The sequence below is a fragment of the Thamnophis sirtalis genome, unplaced genomic scaffold (assembly GCF_051295495.1).
Source record: "Thamnophis sirtalis isolate CommonGarterSnake01/CBP01778 unplaced genomic scaffold, rThaSir2_p1.2 scaffold_4, whole genome shotgun sequence".
Taxonomy (NCBI): Eukaryota; Metazoa; Chordata; class Lepidosauria; order Squamata; family Natricidae; genus Thamnophis; species Thamnophis sirtalis.
In genome coordinates this window covers 50055839-50075705 of record NW_028261384.1, presented here as the reverse complement: position 1 = coordinate 50075705, position 19867 = coordinate 50055839, and the positions used below count along the sequence as shown (strand labels likewise).

General features: G+C 37.3%; 1 protein-coding gene across 2 annotated transcripts in view; it reads right to left on the bottom strand.

Moving 5' to 3' along the window:
• Positions 1 to 19867, bottom strand: part of RBMS3 (RNA binding motif single stranded interacting protein 3) — a 463288-nt gene that overhangs the window by 235591 nt on the left and 207830 nt on the right. For both annotated transcript variants that reach the window (XM_087712894.1, XM_087712895.1), the window contains exon 4: positions 174 to 265. In XM_087712894.1, coding sequence (XP_087569020.1) covers positions 174 to 265 — 92 coding nt within the window. The remainder of the gene's footprint in view (positions 1 to 173; positions 266 to 19867) is intronic.

Here is a 19867-nt window from a genome sequence, read left to right as displayed (position 1 = left end):
CAAAACAGTACAGGAGAAAAGAAAAGAAATCTATAAATGAATAAGGGAAATTCATTGGACATATTGATTCTGAAATGAATGACAAAAATAACTCAAATTTTTGCTATAAACTAATATCACATTATATTAAAGTAAAGCAGTACAATCAAGCAATGTTCACACATTAGTCTTACCTTAGCCATCTGAGCTTGCACACCATTTGCTTTAAGAGATGCTACGGCTTTCTGTGCAGCTGCTGGACTATCAAAATCTACAAAACCGTAACCTTTTGAGAGGGGGAAAAAAGTAGCATTCATTAATATGAATAAAAAATAGTTTACCAAATCTTCTCTATCAACAATGTAACATTTTCAAATGTAATAATGTTCAAATACCAATGGCTACTTTAAGATTTTGGATGAGTTTCAACAGTCTCCAGCTGAAATGTTTAATAAGACATGACTTGTTTCATATTAGGTCAGACGAATGAATGAATCAGCAAAATTTTATTGTAAACAATAAACATTGTAACAAAAAAAATCATTACAAAATTCATTCTTTTCATTCATTCTTTTTTTTAAGCGACAGAAAATTGTACTTTTGTTGAAACATTTTTAAAGGTTTCTAATAGAATAATGCAATAGAGAATTATTGCATTGAACTTATTTGGAATCTTCCCTTCATATCAGGTATATGAATATTTTTTGGAATATACACAGTGTATCCATTGGAGAAAGGTCATCACTTCATCTTTTGTAATGCCTCTGCAATCTAAAGAGCTTGCATCCATCTCAAAAGCTATAATAGTATTTAGTACTAGAGTGCTAATAGCTTTAGGCAGACATTTCTATTTACCAGATCAATATGTATCAAAACAGAAGGCAATCACAAATATGCTGCAGCATTTAATGCACTTTAAACTTATTAGTACCTCATGCATGTATTAAAAGAAGAAAAATGAATCTAAGTACTCCAATTAATTCCATATATCAGAAATATATACATTCTGTTTTAAGAAATTGCCAATGATATAGTGAAAGATCATAAATTTTATGCTAGGATTCCTGTAAATAACTTGTAAATGTTTACTTCTTATATTTAACTCAATGGAAACTGCTTCAAAATAGAAAATTCTGTAAGACTTAAATTCTAAATGATATTAAGTGTGTAACTAAATACATTTATAGAGTATTCAGAAAGTGTTCAGACTCTTTTCACTTTTATCAATTTTGTTATGCTGCACCCTGATTCTAGAGTTGTTTTTATCATCAATCTACACTAATGACAAAGTGAAAAGAAATTTTTAGAAATGTCTGTAAATTTACTAAAAAGAAAAAAATGAAATATCACATTGGCATAAGTATTCAGACCCTTTGCAACAACACTTGAAATTTAGTTTAGGTGCTTACCATTTCTGTTGATTGCTGCTGACATGATTCTACACCTTGATTGGACTCCACTTGTGGTAAATTAAATTGATGGGAAATGATTCGGAAAGGCACACATCTCTATTGAAGGCCTCACAGCTGACAATGCATATTGAAACACAGCAAAAGCAATGATGTCAAAGGAACTGCCTGCAGAGCTCAGGGATAGGATTATTGCAAGGCACAGATCTGGGGAAAGCTACAATAAAATTTCTGCTGCTCTGAAGATTCCTATGACACAATGGCCTCCATAATTCTGAAACATAATTCTCATATATTTGGTACAACTAAGACTCTTCAAGAGCTGGTTATCTGGTCAAACTGAGCAAGTGAGGAAGAAGGGCCTTAGTAAGAAAGGTGACCAAGAATCTGATGATCACTCTGACTAAGCTCCAGAGATCCTGTATGGAGATGAGACAGAGTTCCAAAAGTATAACCATCACTGTAGCCCTCTACCAAGCTGGGCTTTATGGTAAGGTGACCAGATTTTAATATTGTTAAAGAGGGACACCATTGACCAGGGGGGCGTTCTTGATTTAAAAAATTTAAAAAATCATGACTTTTTTAAAATGCCGCGGGACGCGGGACAAATTGTTCAAAAGCAGGACTGTCCCGCCAAAAGTGGGACTGTCCCGCCAAAAGCGGGACGTCTGGTCACCTTAGCAAAAGGGGTTCACATGTCCTTGGGACACAGCAGTGGTAAAAAATATGAGCCAGTTGCTAAGTTTCAAAATATTGATCACATGATTATGTGGATGCTGCAGAGATCTTAACTGTGAAAAACAGTCATAAGCAGAGTAGTATTCAGCTGGTTCTCTCTGCTTCGGGCAAACCGGTAGTGGCGGCTGCAGTAGGCTCCATCTACCCACCCTGACATAATGCATTCACAGACAAGATGCATATGAGCAAAGTGAGCACGTGTGCATGCTCACATTTGTGAACCTGTAGGATTCACCACTGGTCCTAAGTCACTTTTTTTAGTGCTATTGTAAATTGATTAGTCATTAAATGAACTGTTGTAAGTCAAGGACTACCTGTACTGTTCTAAACAAAAAACTTGTAACCATATATCCCCATAACCATTAGTCTGATCAGCCCTTGTAACACATATCACAGACTTCAAGATGGGGACATCTGCAATAGGAGATCAAAAAAGATTTTAATTTTTAATTATAAGCTGGAACCAGCCTCTTGACTATTCTGACTCCCCACAACCCTACTTCATGTTAATATAAAGAAATTAGGTAGCTTCAATTACATATTGGATTCAAATTGACTTACAATCGTGTGTGTGTGTGTGTGTGTGTGTGTGTGTGTGTGTGTGTGTGTATGTATGTATGCTGATCTTGTTGTATTCGGGTCTGTTCCCATGTAAGATTGAGCCTTGTCTGCATCCAATACAAAGAGCAGTTGCTGCCGCGAACGAAAAGCAGCTTTTAACCCCAAGCGCGATGCCACGAATGTCACTATTTTCATCTGAGCCACCACTGCAATCCTTGCACGCCGGCGAGAATGAGGAAGCGGGAAGAAAAAAATAAATAAATAACCACCCTCCCAAGCAGAGGGCGACGTTGCAATGAGAGTCATACTCCTGATCCTCCAAAACTCTCAGGAAACTCCTTCGCAGCCATGGGGGGGACCCCATTACAGAAGCAGTCCCACTGGCAGGAGAATGAAGGGATGGCTGCAAAAAGGCGCAATGAGGGGGGGGATTGACAGCAAGGGTCTGTCCCACTGCTCGCCTTAAAGTTCTCGCCTAGCCGAGCTCTGTGGTTGCAACCGCCACTCGCCATTCCCTCAACTCGGATTTTGGGCTTTAATCAGTGGGGTGTGTGCTGGGAGGAATCTCTCCTCTCCTCCTGGCAAGCACCCCACTGCCTAAAGTGTTTCCTTTTGCCCGCCTGAGCTCTGCTGCAGGCGAAAGAAAGCACTTTATTCAGTGGGGTGCATGCTGGGAGGAATCTCTCCTCTCCTCCCGGCACGCACCCCACTGACTAAAGCGCTTCCTTTCACCCGCCCGAGCTCTGCTGTGGGGTGGCGGGGAAGAGGACTGTGTCATGCATTATTTCCAAAAATCAGGACTTTTTTAAAACGCCATGGGATGCGGGACAAATTGTTAGAAATCAGGACTGTCCCACCAAAAGCGGGACGTCTGGTCACCTTATTTTATGGCAGAGTGGCCATGAAAGCCTCTCCTCAGTGGCTTTTGCACTGAGGAGTGTTTTGCACTCCTCAGTGCAAAACACATGAAAACCCACTTGGAGTTTGCTAAAAAAAAAGACTGAAAGACTGTCAGACTGTGAGGAACAAGATTCTCTGGTCCAATGAAACCGAGATTAAACTGTTTGGCCCCAATTCTAATGCTATGTCTGGAGGAAACCAGGCACCATTTATTACCTGCCCAATATCATCCCAACAATAAAGCATGGTGGTGGCAGAATAATGCTGTGGGGTGTTTTTTCAGCAGCAGTGACTGGGGAACTGGTCAGGGTTGAGGGAAAGCTGAATATAGCAAAGTACAGGAATATCCTCAATGAAAACCTGTTCCACAGTGTTCAGACTGGGCTGAAGGTTCATAACAACATAATAACAATTCTAAATTAACAGCCATGACAACACAAGAGTGGCTTAGGGACAACTCTGTGAATGTTCTAGAATGGTTTAGCCACACAACAGACTTGAACCCTAATGAACATCTCTGGAGGGATCTGAAAATGGCTGTCCACTGATTACTGCCATCCAACATGACTGAGCTTGAGGGGAAGAATGGCAGAAAATTTCCCAATCCAGATGTGCAAAGCTTGTCATATCAAAAAGATTTGAGGCTGTAACTGTTGCCAAAGGTGCTTAAACAAAGTACAGAGTGAAGGATCTGAATACTTATGCCAATGTGATAGTTCAGTTTTTTCTTTTTAATAAATTTACAGACATTTCTAAAATTCTATTTTCATTTTGTAATTATGAGATAGATAATTGAGGGGAAAAATAAATTTCAACAACTTACAATCAGACTGCAGCACAGCAAAATTGACAAAAAATGAAAGGGGTCTGAATATCCTCTGAATGCACTGTATGTAGATATTTCATTCCTAAGAAAATATGCCCAGGAATAAACAATAAATGCAAGTGCTAAAATATAGATAAAATAATCTTAAAGAAATTAAAACCAAAATATCCAAGATACCTTAAGTTCCATAGTCTTTTACCAGAAGATATAGATATAAAAGATCTGTACACTTAGCAATAAAATCATTTTGCTTTTGTCAAATATGGCTTATTTGCTTATAATTTAATTTTTTAATGAATCTGAAAAAAAAATCTTATTTATGGAAAAAAAGATTTGGAATGATAGCTACAGTTTAGCTCTAAAAGTTTTTGAAGTAAAACTGAGTCTAAATTATTACCCTGTGAACAATGCCTGCTGAGAAAAGAACAAGAGTTCAAAATCTTGATTTTCATTAACCTTTCGGTGCTTTTTATGCCCCCGATCCAGCTGTGCTGCTTTATGATGATAGGGAGGAGATGCTCTTGGGAGGTATGAACAAAGAACATCATAAGTGAATGCCAAGAATATATATCCCCAAGCAGAGTCACCCAAGGAGTGAAGTCATCCCAGCTGCCTGGTCAAAACAAATAGACACCTACATTGGGCAGCAGCCAAATAGGAATATGTTGCAGGCAGATATTTACTTTAGTAACAATGGCAAAACAATTGATTCATACTGTGTGGGGGGAAGCAAGTGTAAACCATTCCTGTATTTTTAATAAGAAACCACATGGGCAGAAAATATAAAATGGTTGAGTGGTGCTGGATAATGGACCTCTCAGGTTGGATGGCCCTCAACATGCTACTGAAGAGCTGAGGATCTTTCAGAATACAAATTGTGTTTATGACATGGCTAGATTAAAGCCTTCAGGACATCTAAGTTTCTGATGTTGTCAATCAGGAAAATAAAATCAGAAACAATAAAGACAGAATAACAGAACATGAAATGTAAGAAACACAGATATGGGAAAATTCAATACAGGGGAAGATAAAATAAAATGACTACAAATTGACATCTTAAACATTAACAAATTGAAACAGTCTTGGATTGCTCAGTTTCAGTGAGAAGATCACTTCATTTATTACTCAGGATGTGAAAAACAAAACAGGAACAGTGTTGCTTTTATAATTAGGAAAAATATAACAACAGTAGTAGTCTATGTTCAAACTATTGAAGCAGAAGTAGAGGAGGTTGACGAATGTTATGATCTAGTTCAATTTGAACTTGACAGACCATGCAAGCAAGATGTACTCATTGTGATTGGAGACTGGAATTGGACACTTGAGTTCAATTATCGTACCAAAGAAATGCCCAGGTGCTGATTGTAGAACACATCACAAATTGCTCATGTTTCAAGTTAAGCTAAAGGAGAGAAAGAAAGCCAGTTTCCACAATATAATCATGAATGTATATCCACATTTTTTTCAAGAACTCCTCAGCAGCCCTGAAACTCACTGATAAAAGAACCAGAGGAATTATGGAATAAATTTAAAGAAATTGTTAAGGATGAATGTGGAGGAAAAAAACACATGCCAAACGTAAAGAAAGACAACAGAGCAAATTGGATGTCAAGGTAAATTGTAGTAATTGGACTACTCCACACAGTTTTCATGGGGCTGCTCTTGAACAGCATTGTAAAAGCTTCACTGATGCAGAATAGAATTGAGGGTTGTAAATGGTGTCAGCTATTCAGCATAAATAACACAACTGCTTTGGGGATTCCACTGGTTGCCAGAGTGTTTCCAGGTGCAATTCAAGGTGCTGGAAATCTTTTTTAAAGCCTTTGTGATAGGTTACCTAAGGGACCATATCAGAGGTGGGTTTCAGGGGGTACGTGCGTACCGGTGCAGAAACCCGAACGTACAGGGCCTAGAGTGCCTCCCTGGTCTGCCCCCCACTCGCTCCCCCTGCCCACCAGGTCTCTCTCTCACCCCGGCTGTCTGCACCAAACTTCCCCTGCCCACTCACTTCCTTTGCCGGAGCAGGACTCAGCTATTGGAAGAAGCCCATGCTTCCTTCTCTTTGACAAGCGCCTTGCAAAACCGGGACTTTGCAAACTGCTTCTCAAAGAGAAGGAAGGGGGATGGGGATGGACCTCTTCAGATGAGCTCAGAAAGACCATTTTGCCTCCGCTGCTCTCCTTCCCGCACTGCAGGCACGGCCTTGAAGGGAAGATGTCCTACCAAGACAAGAACATCCCTCGGATCACAGTGAGGTGAAGTGACCTCAGGCATATTCTGTCAACCTTGGGTGGCCAAGGTGGTGGAGCAGGTTGGTGAGAAGCTCCAAAAGTCCGGCAAAAAGGAGAGGGGGCATCTGGTGGGCAGCGCAGCTTCCCTTTCAACCTCCGAAGCCACACTCGGCCCGCTCAGCTCCCAGGGATGCTTTCCCGGCCGGCCGTTGATTTATAAACAGAAATTAACCATCTTCTTTTAAACTTTCCATTTCAATGAGAATTTAAGAAGTTTTAAAAAAATTCTCATTAAAATGGAAAGTTTAAAAGGAGTTGGTTAATTTCTGTTTATAAAGGTCATGTAGCAGTGGTGCGCTGCTGACCGACCCAGTGCCTGGCCAGGATGGCGGGGCTGTCCTGGAGCATCCCCCAGCTGGGAAGGGGTGCCAGGAGAAAGTGGGGGTGCCAAAAGCCCAACTGCAGCTGGCAACGGGACATGAAGGAGCAGCCACCCAGCAGAACTGGGAGCGTCCCCAGGTTGGTGGGTTGGCAGAGAGGTTGTGCGGGCCTGGGGGTGGTGGAAAGGCAGGGGTTGAGGCTGCTCTGGACACCTGCCATGGGCGGCAACCTTCTGCCTGCAGCTCTCAGAGGAAGGAGGCAGGGAAGCGAGCCCCAGGCCTCATCTCTGCCTCATTCCTCGAGAACAAGGTAACTCCCAATGCCAATGTAGTGGGGAAAGGGAAGAGGAGGAGCCCAGTTGTTCATGCTTAATTGTTTGGATCATCGGGCAGCCCCATGCGAAGCCAAGAAAAGGTGGGCAAGTGCCTCTCACCTTTGCAACCCGAAGACTGGCATTTCATCTCTGCGGTGTGAATCAGTCCTTGAGCCATGGCCCACCTGCCACCCCTTCACACCTCTTGCAGCTGCTGGCTGCTCAGGAAAGGCGGGAGGCTTTGGCTAGCCAACTTATGTAAGACAAGACAGGCAGGCTGGTGAGCGCATGACTCTGCCCAGGAAAACATAGAAGGTGCAGAATCAGCTGTGCCTGAAGGTGAGAAGGCTCAGAGCCCCCCCCCCCCGCTCTCCCACCAAGAGAAGCCTCCTGGGAGGTTTTGGCTGGCGAGTGTGTGGGGGGAGCTCCAAGCCTTTTTTGCTTTCAGGCAAAGCTGTTTCCGCACCTTCTAACATTTTCCCGTGCAGAGTCACGTGTCCACCCTCCTGCCTCCCTTGTCTTACATAAGTTGGTATGGAGTGGGTAAGACCATCTTTGGAGAAGGGCCATTCCTTCTGTTAAGCTTACGCACTTGAAAAGTTGTGGGCATGGTTCCATGCCCACAGCTGTTCCCTTCCTGGCCAAAAGGACGCCTTTTCGGTCCCAGCTGGACTTCTGGAAGAGAGTGGCCAAAGTAGCTTCTCTCCTCCTCCTCCTGCCAGCCAAATGAAAAGCCCCGGGGAGACCATCTCCATGCGCTGCTCTGCTGGGCTGCCGCAGCCGATCCTCTGCTGACCCCTAAAGAAGAGCATCTGCCACCGCTTCTTCTTTAGGGGTCAGTGGAGAATCGGCTGCGGCAGCCGAAAGAAAGAGGGACAGAGAGACACAAGAAAGGAAGGAAGGAAGAAAGAAATACAGAAAAAGAAAGGAAGGAAGAAAAGAAACAGGGAGAGAGAGGCACAAGAAAGGAAGGAAGGAAAGATGGAAGGATGGAAAGAAAGAAAGAAAGAGAAAGATACACAACAAAGAAAGAAGGAAGGAAGGAAGAAAGGAAAGAAAGAAAATGAAACAGAACTTATGATCACAATTGAGCCCAAAATTTTGGTTGCTAAGCAAGAGCATTGTTAAATGAGTTTCACCACATTTTACAAGTTGGTCACTCCCATCCAGTCACATAACTGCAAAGACACGCTCACAAAATAGGCCACACCTACAGAATAGGTTCTAAAAAATTTTGAAACCCACAACTGGACCATATTTTTCTAGTAGCTTCTACTCATAAAATCTGGTCTGATACGATGGGCATGCTCCAGGCACCATCAGCCAAGGAATATCAGCTGGTGGGAACTAGAAAGTAGCAATTGTCCTTTGAAATATTCTGCCATCCATCCAAAGACACTTTCGTATTTCGTATTTCGTATATTTCGTATACTTTATTTGTATGCCGCCCTTTTCCCTGAGGGGACTCAGGGCGGCTCACATTTCAGGGGGAGGGGAAGACAAACAAGTTACAACAAGAAGACAGTACATTGTTAAAAAAAGCACAACAGTCATACCATTCGGGTGGGGGTTTCAGGAACTTTAAAAGCCCAAAAGTAAAACTTTATTGAGTACATCATTTTAGCACTGAAGAAATCAAAGCCAATTCTATTTTTTTCCATGCAAGCCTTTAAGAAATAGGTTTCACCCCTGCTCCTATGGAGTAGGTCATATTGTCCAGTTATGAAGCATTCTTTTGTTTTGATAACAGTCCATATCTTGGCTGCCACCTGCAGAAATTTCCTTTGCTCTCATGGCTGAAGTCTGGAGCATCTACTTTCTATCTCACCCTTCCCTCCCCCAGTTCTTTTGGCATGTTGAAAAGCAGTAATAGTGACATGAAGCTTAAGTTTTTCAATCTTGACACATTGTCACTCCTAAGATCAGGATGGCTACTATACTGCTGGCCTTTAGGAAGGCCTTGAAGATCTGCCAAGTGCCTTGGTTTGGTGTCTTGAGTGTGTGAATGGTCGCATTTTATGCTTACACTGAAATAGATGGATTATAATATATTTTGGCTTTTATTTGTATTTAATTTATTTTTATATAATATCTTAATTGTTTTTATGATTGTTCACCATTCAGAATCACTGGTTTGAGATGGGTGTCTATATAATTGAATAAATTGCCAAGAGGAAAGAAATCAGAACCAAAAGAGATAAAAAAATTTAGAAAGAAACTTTACAAAGAGTTTCAAAGAGCTGTTAGAATGGACAAACTACAGTATTAAAACAACATGTATAAAGACATTGAATGGAACATCAAAGGAGAAACACAGAAAGTTTTTCAAACTATTTCTGAATTCAGAAAGAGGTTCAGATCTTGAATTGATACACTAAAGGATTTCAATGGAGAATAACTTATTCAAAGGAGATCAAACTAAGATAGAAGAAATATACTGAAATACTTTTCAATATAGGTAACAATATTCAAAATATCTAAGATGATATTCTCTACTTACAAGAATGTCTAGTACCAGATAGTACTAGAACCAGATGTTCAAGCTAACTTTATAAAAGGCCAAGTTGCAGTGGCAATGAGGCATGATTAGAAGACTTTAAAGACCATGTTAGGAACAAGTTGTCAAAAACAAAATATATATAATTGCTAAGTGGTTTGATCAACTTTTTATATTATTACCTATGCTATGTAATAACATGATTCAATTTGTAACTTCCGAAGATGTAGATTAAAGAAAATTCTGCTCAAACCTATGACAATTCAATGGCACAATCCTATAATAGTCTAGCTTGCTGCCAATGCTTTTTAAAATGTTTACAAAGTGCTAAACAGGTGCAATGGGATTTGGATTGAAATAACGAAATGTTTAGTTTTACCTTACTTTACTTTACTTTACTTTTTGTCATTGTACCTCATACAACGAAATTAAATCCATCTTCAGTATACATTATAACTATATAAAAAAAACACCAACACACACCTTTCATTCTATACAATTGAATTGAAAACCTGATATTGCATTAATATTGTACTATGCACTAGAATTCAGTATAGTTACTGCCCTGGGATAGAGGCTGTTTTTCATCCTATTTGTCCTTGTTTTTATTATCCTGTACTGTCTGCCAGATGGTAATAATTAAAAAAAAAAGGGTGCCCAAGATGAGATGGATCTTTAAGAATATTTTTGACTTTCTTAAGGCCGTGGGAGCTATAAAGCTCTTCTAAAGAGGGGAGAGGACAACTAACGATCCTCTGGGCAATGATGTTAATCATCTGGAGCTCTGTCTTATCTGCCGCTGTGCAATTGGCAAACCATATGCAGATGCAGTAAGTTAAAATATTCTCTATGGTGCAGTGATAAAAGGTCAACAGCAGTTTATTATTCAGTTGTTGTTTCCTGAGAAGTCTCAGATAGTATAATCTCTCCTGGGCCCTTTTGACCAGTGCTGCAATGTGAGCACCCCAGGTCAGGTCCTTTTTTATGACAATACCCGGAAACTTAAAACTGGCCACTTGCTCCACTTAGTCTCCATTGATCACCAAGGGCTGGATGTCTGATCTATTTGTTCTATAGTCCACTATAACATTCTTGGTCTTATTAGTGCTAAGGACCAAGTTATTGTCGTCACACCACGAAAGCAACCGGTCCACCTAATCTTGATAGGCAGACTCATCCCCCCGCCCCCAGAGATGAGTCCCACCACTGTAATCACTAACCACTAACACTGCAAAGTTAGTAATAGTATTACTAGCATGAGTGGAAATGCATCATGCACATAAAGAGTATAGAGTAAGGGACTCAACATGCAACCCTATGGCAAACCAGTTTTAAGAATAAGGGCTGAAGAGATATGATTACCTAATCTGACCCTCCAAGAGCAGCCAAACAGAAAATCCATAATCCAAAGGCAGATTGAATAAGAAAGTCTAAGATCCATAAATTTAGACACTAGTCTATGTGGAAGTATGGCGTTAAATGAGAGTTAAAATCTGCAAAAAGCATCCTCACATAGCCTCCCCCACCCTTCATTGCAAATAAGTCAGAGCAATGTGATGATTGATGGCTATAGCATCCTATGTAGCTCTATTTCTTATGTATGCAAACTGGTGTTTATCAAATGTATGCGGAAGGCCAGTAATAATGTACCCGAGAGACCGATTTCTCAAAGCAGTTCATGATGATAGGAATGAGTGCCACTGGTCTGTAATTGTTGAGGTTACTGATTGATTGGGAAATTCTTTGGCTGACGTGACTCAATCTTATTCATCTACATTATCATATATAGGTGAAGGTATGCAGGCATTGAACATGTGTTTACATAACTGTATTAATGTAATGATTAATTAATAATAAGATATATGAATTTGCAAACAGTTTTGCAAATATTTTCTACATACAAAATGCAGAACATATGCACAGTCCACACATGCATAGTACATACAAAAGTTAGTACTTCGTACAAAAATATTATAAATAAAAATATTCATAAATGTAGATATGAATTGATGTGGTATATCCCAAAGTATTCCGTGACCCGTCAAAAGCGCGGAGGACAAAATCGCGCTCGACGAAAGCGCGCATGTGATGTCATCACAGCGCGATGAAAAAAATTAAAAATTGAAATAAAATTAAAATTAAAGCAAGCCGATTCACATAAAGGTAAGGGTTAGGTTAAGGGTTAGGGTCAGGTTTAGAGCGTTAGCGTTAGGTTTAGCGTTAGGTTAAGGGTTAGCGTTAGGTTTTTTGTTACGTTAACGGTTAGGTTTAGGGTTAGATTTAGAGTTAGGTTAAGGGTTAGGTTTAGGGTTAGGTTTGGGGGGGTTAGGGTAAGGTTTTAGCTTTATTTTTACATTTTTCAATCACAGCGCGATGTTTTCGTCGCGCTGTGATGACATCAAATGCGCGCTTTCGTCGAGCGCGATTTTGTCCTCCGCGATTTTGTGGTGGAACCAAGTATTCAAGCAAAAGGATAAAAAAATCAAAATTATAATCTTAAAGATGAATACTATGTCCAAATATATTTTTATATTTACTAATATTTATATGAATTACTACTTTTGATTTCAAGAGAAAATCTTTCTCCATTCCAAAATTTTCTTTGCCTCTAAATTTTGAATAGTTTAATTTTGAAGCAAACTTAAAACAACTTGAAAGTTAGTTTAGACCTAAATCAACCATTCTTGTTTCATGTATGCAAGCACATCAATCTACATGCATAGATTTGAGATGATATGATGGTACTGTGATGACCTTCCTTTATCTTTGACTGTGGCAATGAAACTGGAAGATTGTTGATTTTGAAAGCAATTTTTAATTTCTTCTTTATTACAAAAGAGGGGGGGAGGTGAGAATGGCAAATTGAGAGCCTGAAGCTAACCCAATAATATAAACCACAGGTGACTCAGATAAGGTTCTGACTTTTAATTCTACAGTTGCAAAATGAAAACAATGACCTATCCCACAGAAATTGTAAACATATAACAGAACTATTGTGGGGAAATGATTAGAAAAAAAGGAAAATGATTAAAAGATATTTATGATGAATAACACTGGCTGAAACTGAACTGTTCCCAAAACTTCTTATTCTTCAAAACTGCACATTTTGTTTTTTTGTTCATTTTGGACTCTGCTTAAAAGGAACATTTATGAATTATCCTCTTAATAAGGATCGCTGGAATAATTATTGTGATTGGCCTGGACAAACAAATAACAAATGGAAATTCAATTAACACTTTGATTTCATGTTTTGATTTAACAGTTTTATTTTTTCAACCATATTCTTTTTATTTGTTTTAATGTTTGTCAGTCTTTTTATAACATGCCACAAAGAAATGGTCATCCACACAGTAATCCACAATTATCTAAGATATTTAGATAAATTAAGCATGAGAAGCCTTGCTATCCAGTTATTTAAAAGAATAAGCCATGTAAACAGATAAGAATGAGGAACAAATAAAGAATGGGAGCAGTCAGTATTAGAAACAAAATAGTAAGCCATAAAGTTGGTCTTTGATTTTTGGAAATCTTGTTTAAACAGCAATTTGGAGCCCTTCTTTGGTCAATGGATTGGCCAGCTTCTCTTTTTCTGTTGCAAGGCTGCTTACAGAGATGATTTTTTAAATTCATTTTCTTTAGTCAACGCAAGAGGGAAAATTCTCCTGTTAGCATGATATTTCTCCTAGAAAGTTAACAATGCTTTCTCTCATGGAAGTCTTCTGCTGATGGATACTAACAGTCTCCTACATTTTCTGGCTTATGTGTTCCCATTGAATTTGATGGAAGAAAAAATGTTTTAGAAATTAGTTTAATGGAGAAGACAATTTTGATGAAATTATGGATGGGGCATTGTGGTGCTGGATTGGACAAAAAGGTGACAGAATGTTCTGGATTACACATTACTACAAAATCTTTTATGGCTCTGAACACATCATTAAATCCCAGAAAAATAAATTCTTTATTTTTTCTTTATTAAATATTTTTTATTAATTACATTATTTATTTTTATTAAAATATTTTAGTAAAATAAAACAATAAAGTTGTTTTTTAAATAGTAATATTACCATTACAATAAACGGAAACCTTATTCTTTGGAAGTTATTGGTAACTTTCTTATAGACTAAAGAGAGAATTTGGAGAAACTGTCCAAAATCTGTTGAAAATTTTGAAGAATTTATAGAGGCCACATTTGCTAATTCTAAAAGAATCATTGCATTATCTTTTTTTTAATAAAAACAAAGTCATATTGTTAACAGCCGAATATATTTACTTTAAACAAGTTCCATTGGTTCATATAAATTTACAAAAGATGGAAGCCTCTGTGTGAATTTTGCCTTATATATATATATATTACTCAGATTTCTGTGGCATTGGTGACAACAAAAGGTGCAGGATGTTATTAAAGGAGTGTTGTGACCCGGTAGGAGCTGTTAGAGCTGTTGCCAGACTCCGACAGCGAGGGGGCTTATGAGTGGGCCTTGGAGGAGGTGGAGGACCCTGGACAGGGTGTCGACTCCGAGCAGGGCGAGGAGAGACTGGTTGGCCACCAGGGGGCGGTGGAGCCTTGGATCAGAGGGATCACTTGTGAGTTGTTGCAGGATGCACCCCGTTGAAGGGTTACTCGACGGAAGGAACAACTGAGGACTTACAGGAGATGATTGCAAGCAGCTGTTGCTCATTGGGATCCTCTCCTGAGTATAAAGGGAACTGTTTGTGCCATGCCCTGGTTGCAGGAGTCAACGTTCTTGTTATCGTTATCATTCACGTTCATGATGTCCAACTTGGAGAAGTGGTTTGCTGTGAGAGTTTGTTTTTGCATTTGCTGCCTAACTTGCTGCCAGAATGCTTATCTCTGTTTATTTTGGGCTTGCAGCCAACAAGAGTCTGAACTGATTAAAAGTATTCTGATTTACGTTTGCTTGTGGCTTTCGTTCCTGGACGGAGAAGCGGGGTCAGAACAAAGGAGTATATCAAAGGAGCTGGAATATCCTATTATAAAATAATAGTGCACTTATGCAATTCCTGCATTAAAAAGAAGAGAGAAGATGAATTTAATGGGTACGTTTATGGTACACTCAGAGAGCTCTGTTACTGGATGAAATCCTGAAATTGATAGGATCTGCCATCTGCCATTTGATCTGCCATCAAATTAAGACGTAAAATTAGCCAAAAGATATTATGGCATGATTAACGTAACTGTCCTTATCATAGCTGAGATTTCTGTATCAGGTGCCAGCGCTACAGTGTCATTAAAGCATGACAACTTGTTAATTTTTTAATTATCATGGAGAAATACATTTGGATTGTCTACATCAAATGAAAAATGTCTTGCAAGAATTTTGTTCAATATGAATTATAGGGTTCCATAAAAATGTAGATATTATCTTTCCAGTAAATTAGCCCTTAAGTTTTAAAAATATCAGTGGCAAACTAGCTAGCTAATATGTTCTCTCATGGTGATTCAATTTAGGAATGCTTAATTATATTATCTTTTTTCATCTCTGTTTTTAAAGTGATATCACAGTACCACTTTTCTCAGTTGTGTACCCATTATTACTACAAAAAAAGAATATTACATTCTAAAGCTTTGTGCTTTAGTGCACATCAATATTTAACACTACCAATCTATGTTTCTAGAAACTGTGACTTCAAACAGCATTTTATTATTTGGGCAACTTTGCAGATACAATTCCAGAAAAGAATACCAGAGCTGGAGTTCTTATGAAATGAACCATCTGCTAGAAAGCTGTCAGATTGTTTATTTCTTTTAAATTCACATGAAAAAAAAAACTGTATTTCAAGCAGTGATAGAGCAGAAGGTTGAACAGACTTTTGAGGAGCTTGCGATATCTCTTAAATATTTAATTTAATTTAATGTAAATGTGCAATTTAAGTAACACAGACTATTCACAATTTAGTCATTTACAACATTATCTAGGATTGCAAGGCAGTTTACAAATCGTTAAAAAATAATAAATTCACATAGTATCATACAGAAGAATTATAGCACAACTTAAACTCCATAAATACAATTAGTAATTCAAATGGTATAATGTAAACTCTAGAGACACTGCATTCATAAATATTCATTCTCTGAAAGCATCAGATATATTTCTATTAACTTCCACTTATACAAAATTCCGTTAGTAAATAGCAGCAAATACTATTTATTATTGAAGTATATCATACTATCTCAAGTCTCATCAGTTTAAATGGGTTTACTTTAAGGTCAAATACATATCAGTAAGCACAATTTATTGCCATACTGAATGAAATACACGCACTGATCACATTTTTCTTTCTAATGTTAAATTCTTTATATAAATTATTGTGATTTAAAGAGTACATTCTTGCAAGCCATCCTGTTGGTGATATCCAGGGAAGTAATCTCTATTTACTGATTCCCCATGAATACCATATGGGCTATGTCCAGCAAAAATTCTCCTCTATTCCTAAAGATGCACCTTGCTTTAAAGTTATCCCTCTAGGAAGCAGTTCCTGGCTAACACTGATGAGATTCAGGTTTTCTAAATCCATAGTGTCCATCTGCCTTACTAACCATCAGAAACCTTGCTCTGAAGGAAATAAAAGGGCTACTTCAACTTGGCTTGACTGTATTCAAAATTAATCCTGAAGTAATAACTATGGATTCTACAGTTCTGTACTGTATGTATGTGGATCTATAAAGAAAGAGGGATTAGACATACTTAAAGAAGCAGTAAAAGTTCATAGTATATGTAGCTGTGTACATAGTCAGACACTGAGTAACTATGTTTTCCATAATTTAAATGGCAATGGAACTCCTGGACTCAATTTCTCAATTAACTTGCAGTAGTTTCAATTGAGTTAAAATTGAATGTCATTGTTTTTGTAACAGATCCTTCATTCTTATTTTTTCCTGCTTGTCAGGAGAAGATCAGCAGAACTGCAATTAGTGATAAGCAGTGCAGTGAAAAAGAACCAAATATATACTAATTAAACCAAACTCATTCATTTTACTGGCAGATTTAATCAATGTTTTTCTCAAATGCCTAAAATCTCATGATAATTTAAAGTTTTGTTATTATTATGCCTTTAAACACAGACAGGGTGCCTGGATATTTTAAAGTTCTCTTATCTTCAAAATCACTTCCTAAATATTGTGCCTACAGCTTATCAACATTACACTGGACCAATTATAATAAAATTCTAACAACTTTGTGTTTACATTCTAAGGTCAAAGGGAATATGATGGGCAAACTATGAAGGATCATATAACTGTATATATTGCTACATAATGAGGTGCAAACATTCGTTTAATTTCCACTTCCATTTTTATTCTGAGTCCAAACAAAATATTAACATAAAGTGATGATGCATAATTTATGTATTATCCAGTTTATTGGGGATTCTTCTTGCTACTACTCCATGGAAATTCACCTTTGAATTTACATTTGCTGGAAAAAATCAGAAATCTTTGCTGCCAGAAACAGTTTAATGCTTTTGTTCAATACCTCTTTCCTACAAACACACTTTAAGGGATTACATGAATGAGAATATAGAGCTTAATGATTATCCAACCCAGGTTGGAAAACTAAAAATACCTAAATTGTTCCAGGCTTCAAGAGAGTCGACTTCAATGAGCTAAGAGAAAAGGTGGAAGGATTCCATGGATGGAAATCCTAAAATGAAAAACAGTTCAAGACAACTGAGAAATTAAAAAGAGAGAGAGATAATGAAGACACAAACAATACCAAGAGGAAATACCAAGAGGAAAAATGATGAAATTGGCTTGGTTGCAAAATATATGTTATAAACTTATAAACAAAAACAAAAAAAGTTTTAAAAATGGAAAGACAGAATGTCAGGAAATATCGCAAAACTACAACAATGTAATTAGGAAGAGTAAGACTAATCATGCAGCTGTCTATGAATACCAAAAACAAGAAAAAAGAAACAAAAAAAAAATCCCATCCCAAACAGTTTTTTTAGGCATGACCAGAATTAGAGTCAAGGAAAGAGAGTCCTATCAGATAGAACAGAGGACAAGGCAGTAGTGGCAATAGTTTAACTATTTGATTAATACTTTGTATCTGTCTTAAAAGTTAAAAACAATCCAATTTGTCAGAAGCACCATGAACAACACTGTAGAAATTTACATGACACTGCAACCAGGCTTTACATCCCCAAATGCTTCATTGTAGCATATCCATTTATCTACCAGTTTCCAAAGAATCCACCACTTACAAAAATAATTCCACATTTGGGATTTACAGAAAATTGTACATACAGTTACTGAAAAAGGTAACTGGGAACTGTACTACATGTAGTGTATAAATGTAGTGTATAAATCCCAAATAAATGCAGGTGCACAAGAATGCTCTTAACCCAAAGCAATAGTTGATTGATCAAAATCACATGATAACTGGATATATGATCAAAATGAATTGCCAGAGTACGAAAGAACATTATGTTAAATTTAAGTATTTGGTCTACGAAGAGGAACAAGCAACATACTTCAAAGCTCTTATTCTGTTAGATCTGAAAGAAATTACTTTGTGCCATTCACTATGCAATAGCTGCATAGTAAACGAAAGTCAACAGAAAGAAACTGATGAGAAAGGATATGTCCAGTGTATACAAAATACATATTGTGTATTATTAGAACTAATATTTCAAAAAAACAAAAGAACAGGATGTTTTGACATCCAACACAGGAAATAAGCAACTAAGCAAAATTGATGAGTATGTTTTTACTGGACTTAGATTACTCTGGAATGCAAAAAAAATGCTCTAGTAGTAAAACAGTTTTTTAAAAAAAAAAAGTCGTTTCATCCAAACCATGCAGAGCTATGGAAGTTTTGTTCCATACTTAGTAATAGGGTACCTTATTATTCATCTCACTTGAAATTTCAGGAATAGGGTAATAAAAATGAATAAGAACTAAATACACTTTCACAGAAATTGAAATTAGCTTCCATTTCAGATGATATAATCTTTTAATTAGTAAAAATATTATATATAGTTTTTTTTTAATTAAAGATTAAAAACAATGAACATTTTAGAAGAAAAAGGGAAAATAATGGAAAAGTAAGTGAAAAAATGCAAAGAAAGAAATAGAGAATATTTTCAGCAACAAAAATGAAAACAAAACAAATCTCTCTGAACTCAATTGATCATTTGATTTCATCTTATCTTCGGCATGTTCTTGTTAACCATCTCTCAACAGCTCTAATGTTTTGCCTACTGCTTCTTGTATCAAGATCCATAAATCTATTTTGGGCACAAAATATGTATTTCATGTTCTAAATATAGCATTTCTAATATAGTGATTTTTAAAAGCTAGATTAACTTTATCATACCAAAGAAATCCATGCCATACAAACCTCAAGTCATGCATTTCTAGTTCTAAGATTCTCTTACTTCTCAGCAGCACCCACTCCTTCAACCAAAACAAACAGCATGCAAAATACAATTTCAATTCAGGCAGTCACAATCCACTTCATTCCTTTGCATCTTTAAGGATTTTATATTTCAGACTTGTCATATAAACAAAAATATACCAGTGCATCTTTCTGCCATATTTAAATAATACATCAGTTATAAAAATAGGTATAGTTCAAAATAAAATATATCATTCTAAGAAATGCATTCATTTTTATTCAGAAATTCTTCCCAATTCTCCTAATTTGTCCCATTTTAGCATATCCTTATGAATTTCTTTCTATGTCAAAACATAACACAGGTCTGCGACTAAAAAGCTGTTTGATTATTTTCATCTAATTTCCATGTATTTTGGTGTGCTGAAAACAAATAAAATATTGAAAAAAACTCCTTGACGTCATGATTTGCCACAACATGCAAAATTGTCTTCAAACTTATCAATTATTTTTTAATTTTTGGTATTTTTTTATATTATGGGTTTTTAACCAAATTTAAAGTCCAAATTACTATTAATTAATTCACATAAGTGCATTTAAGATATAAAATGCCAAAAAAACCTTAAAGGGTTTGTCCAAGTTATGTAAAAAAAATATAGCACTGTAAATCTGA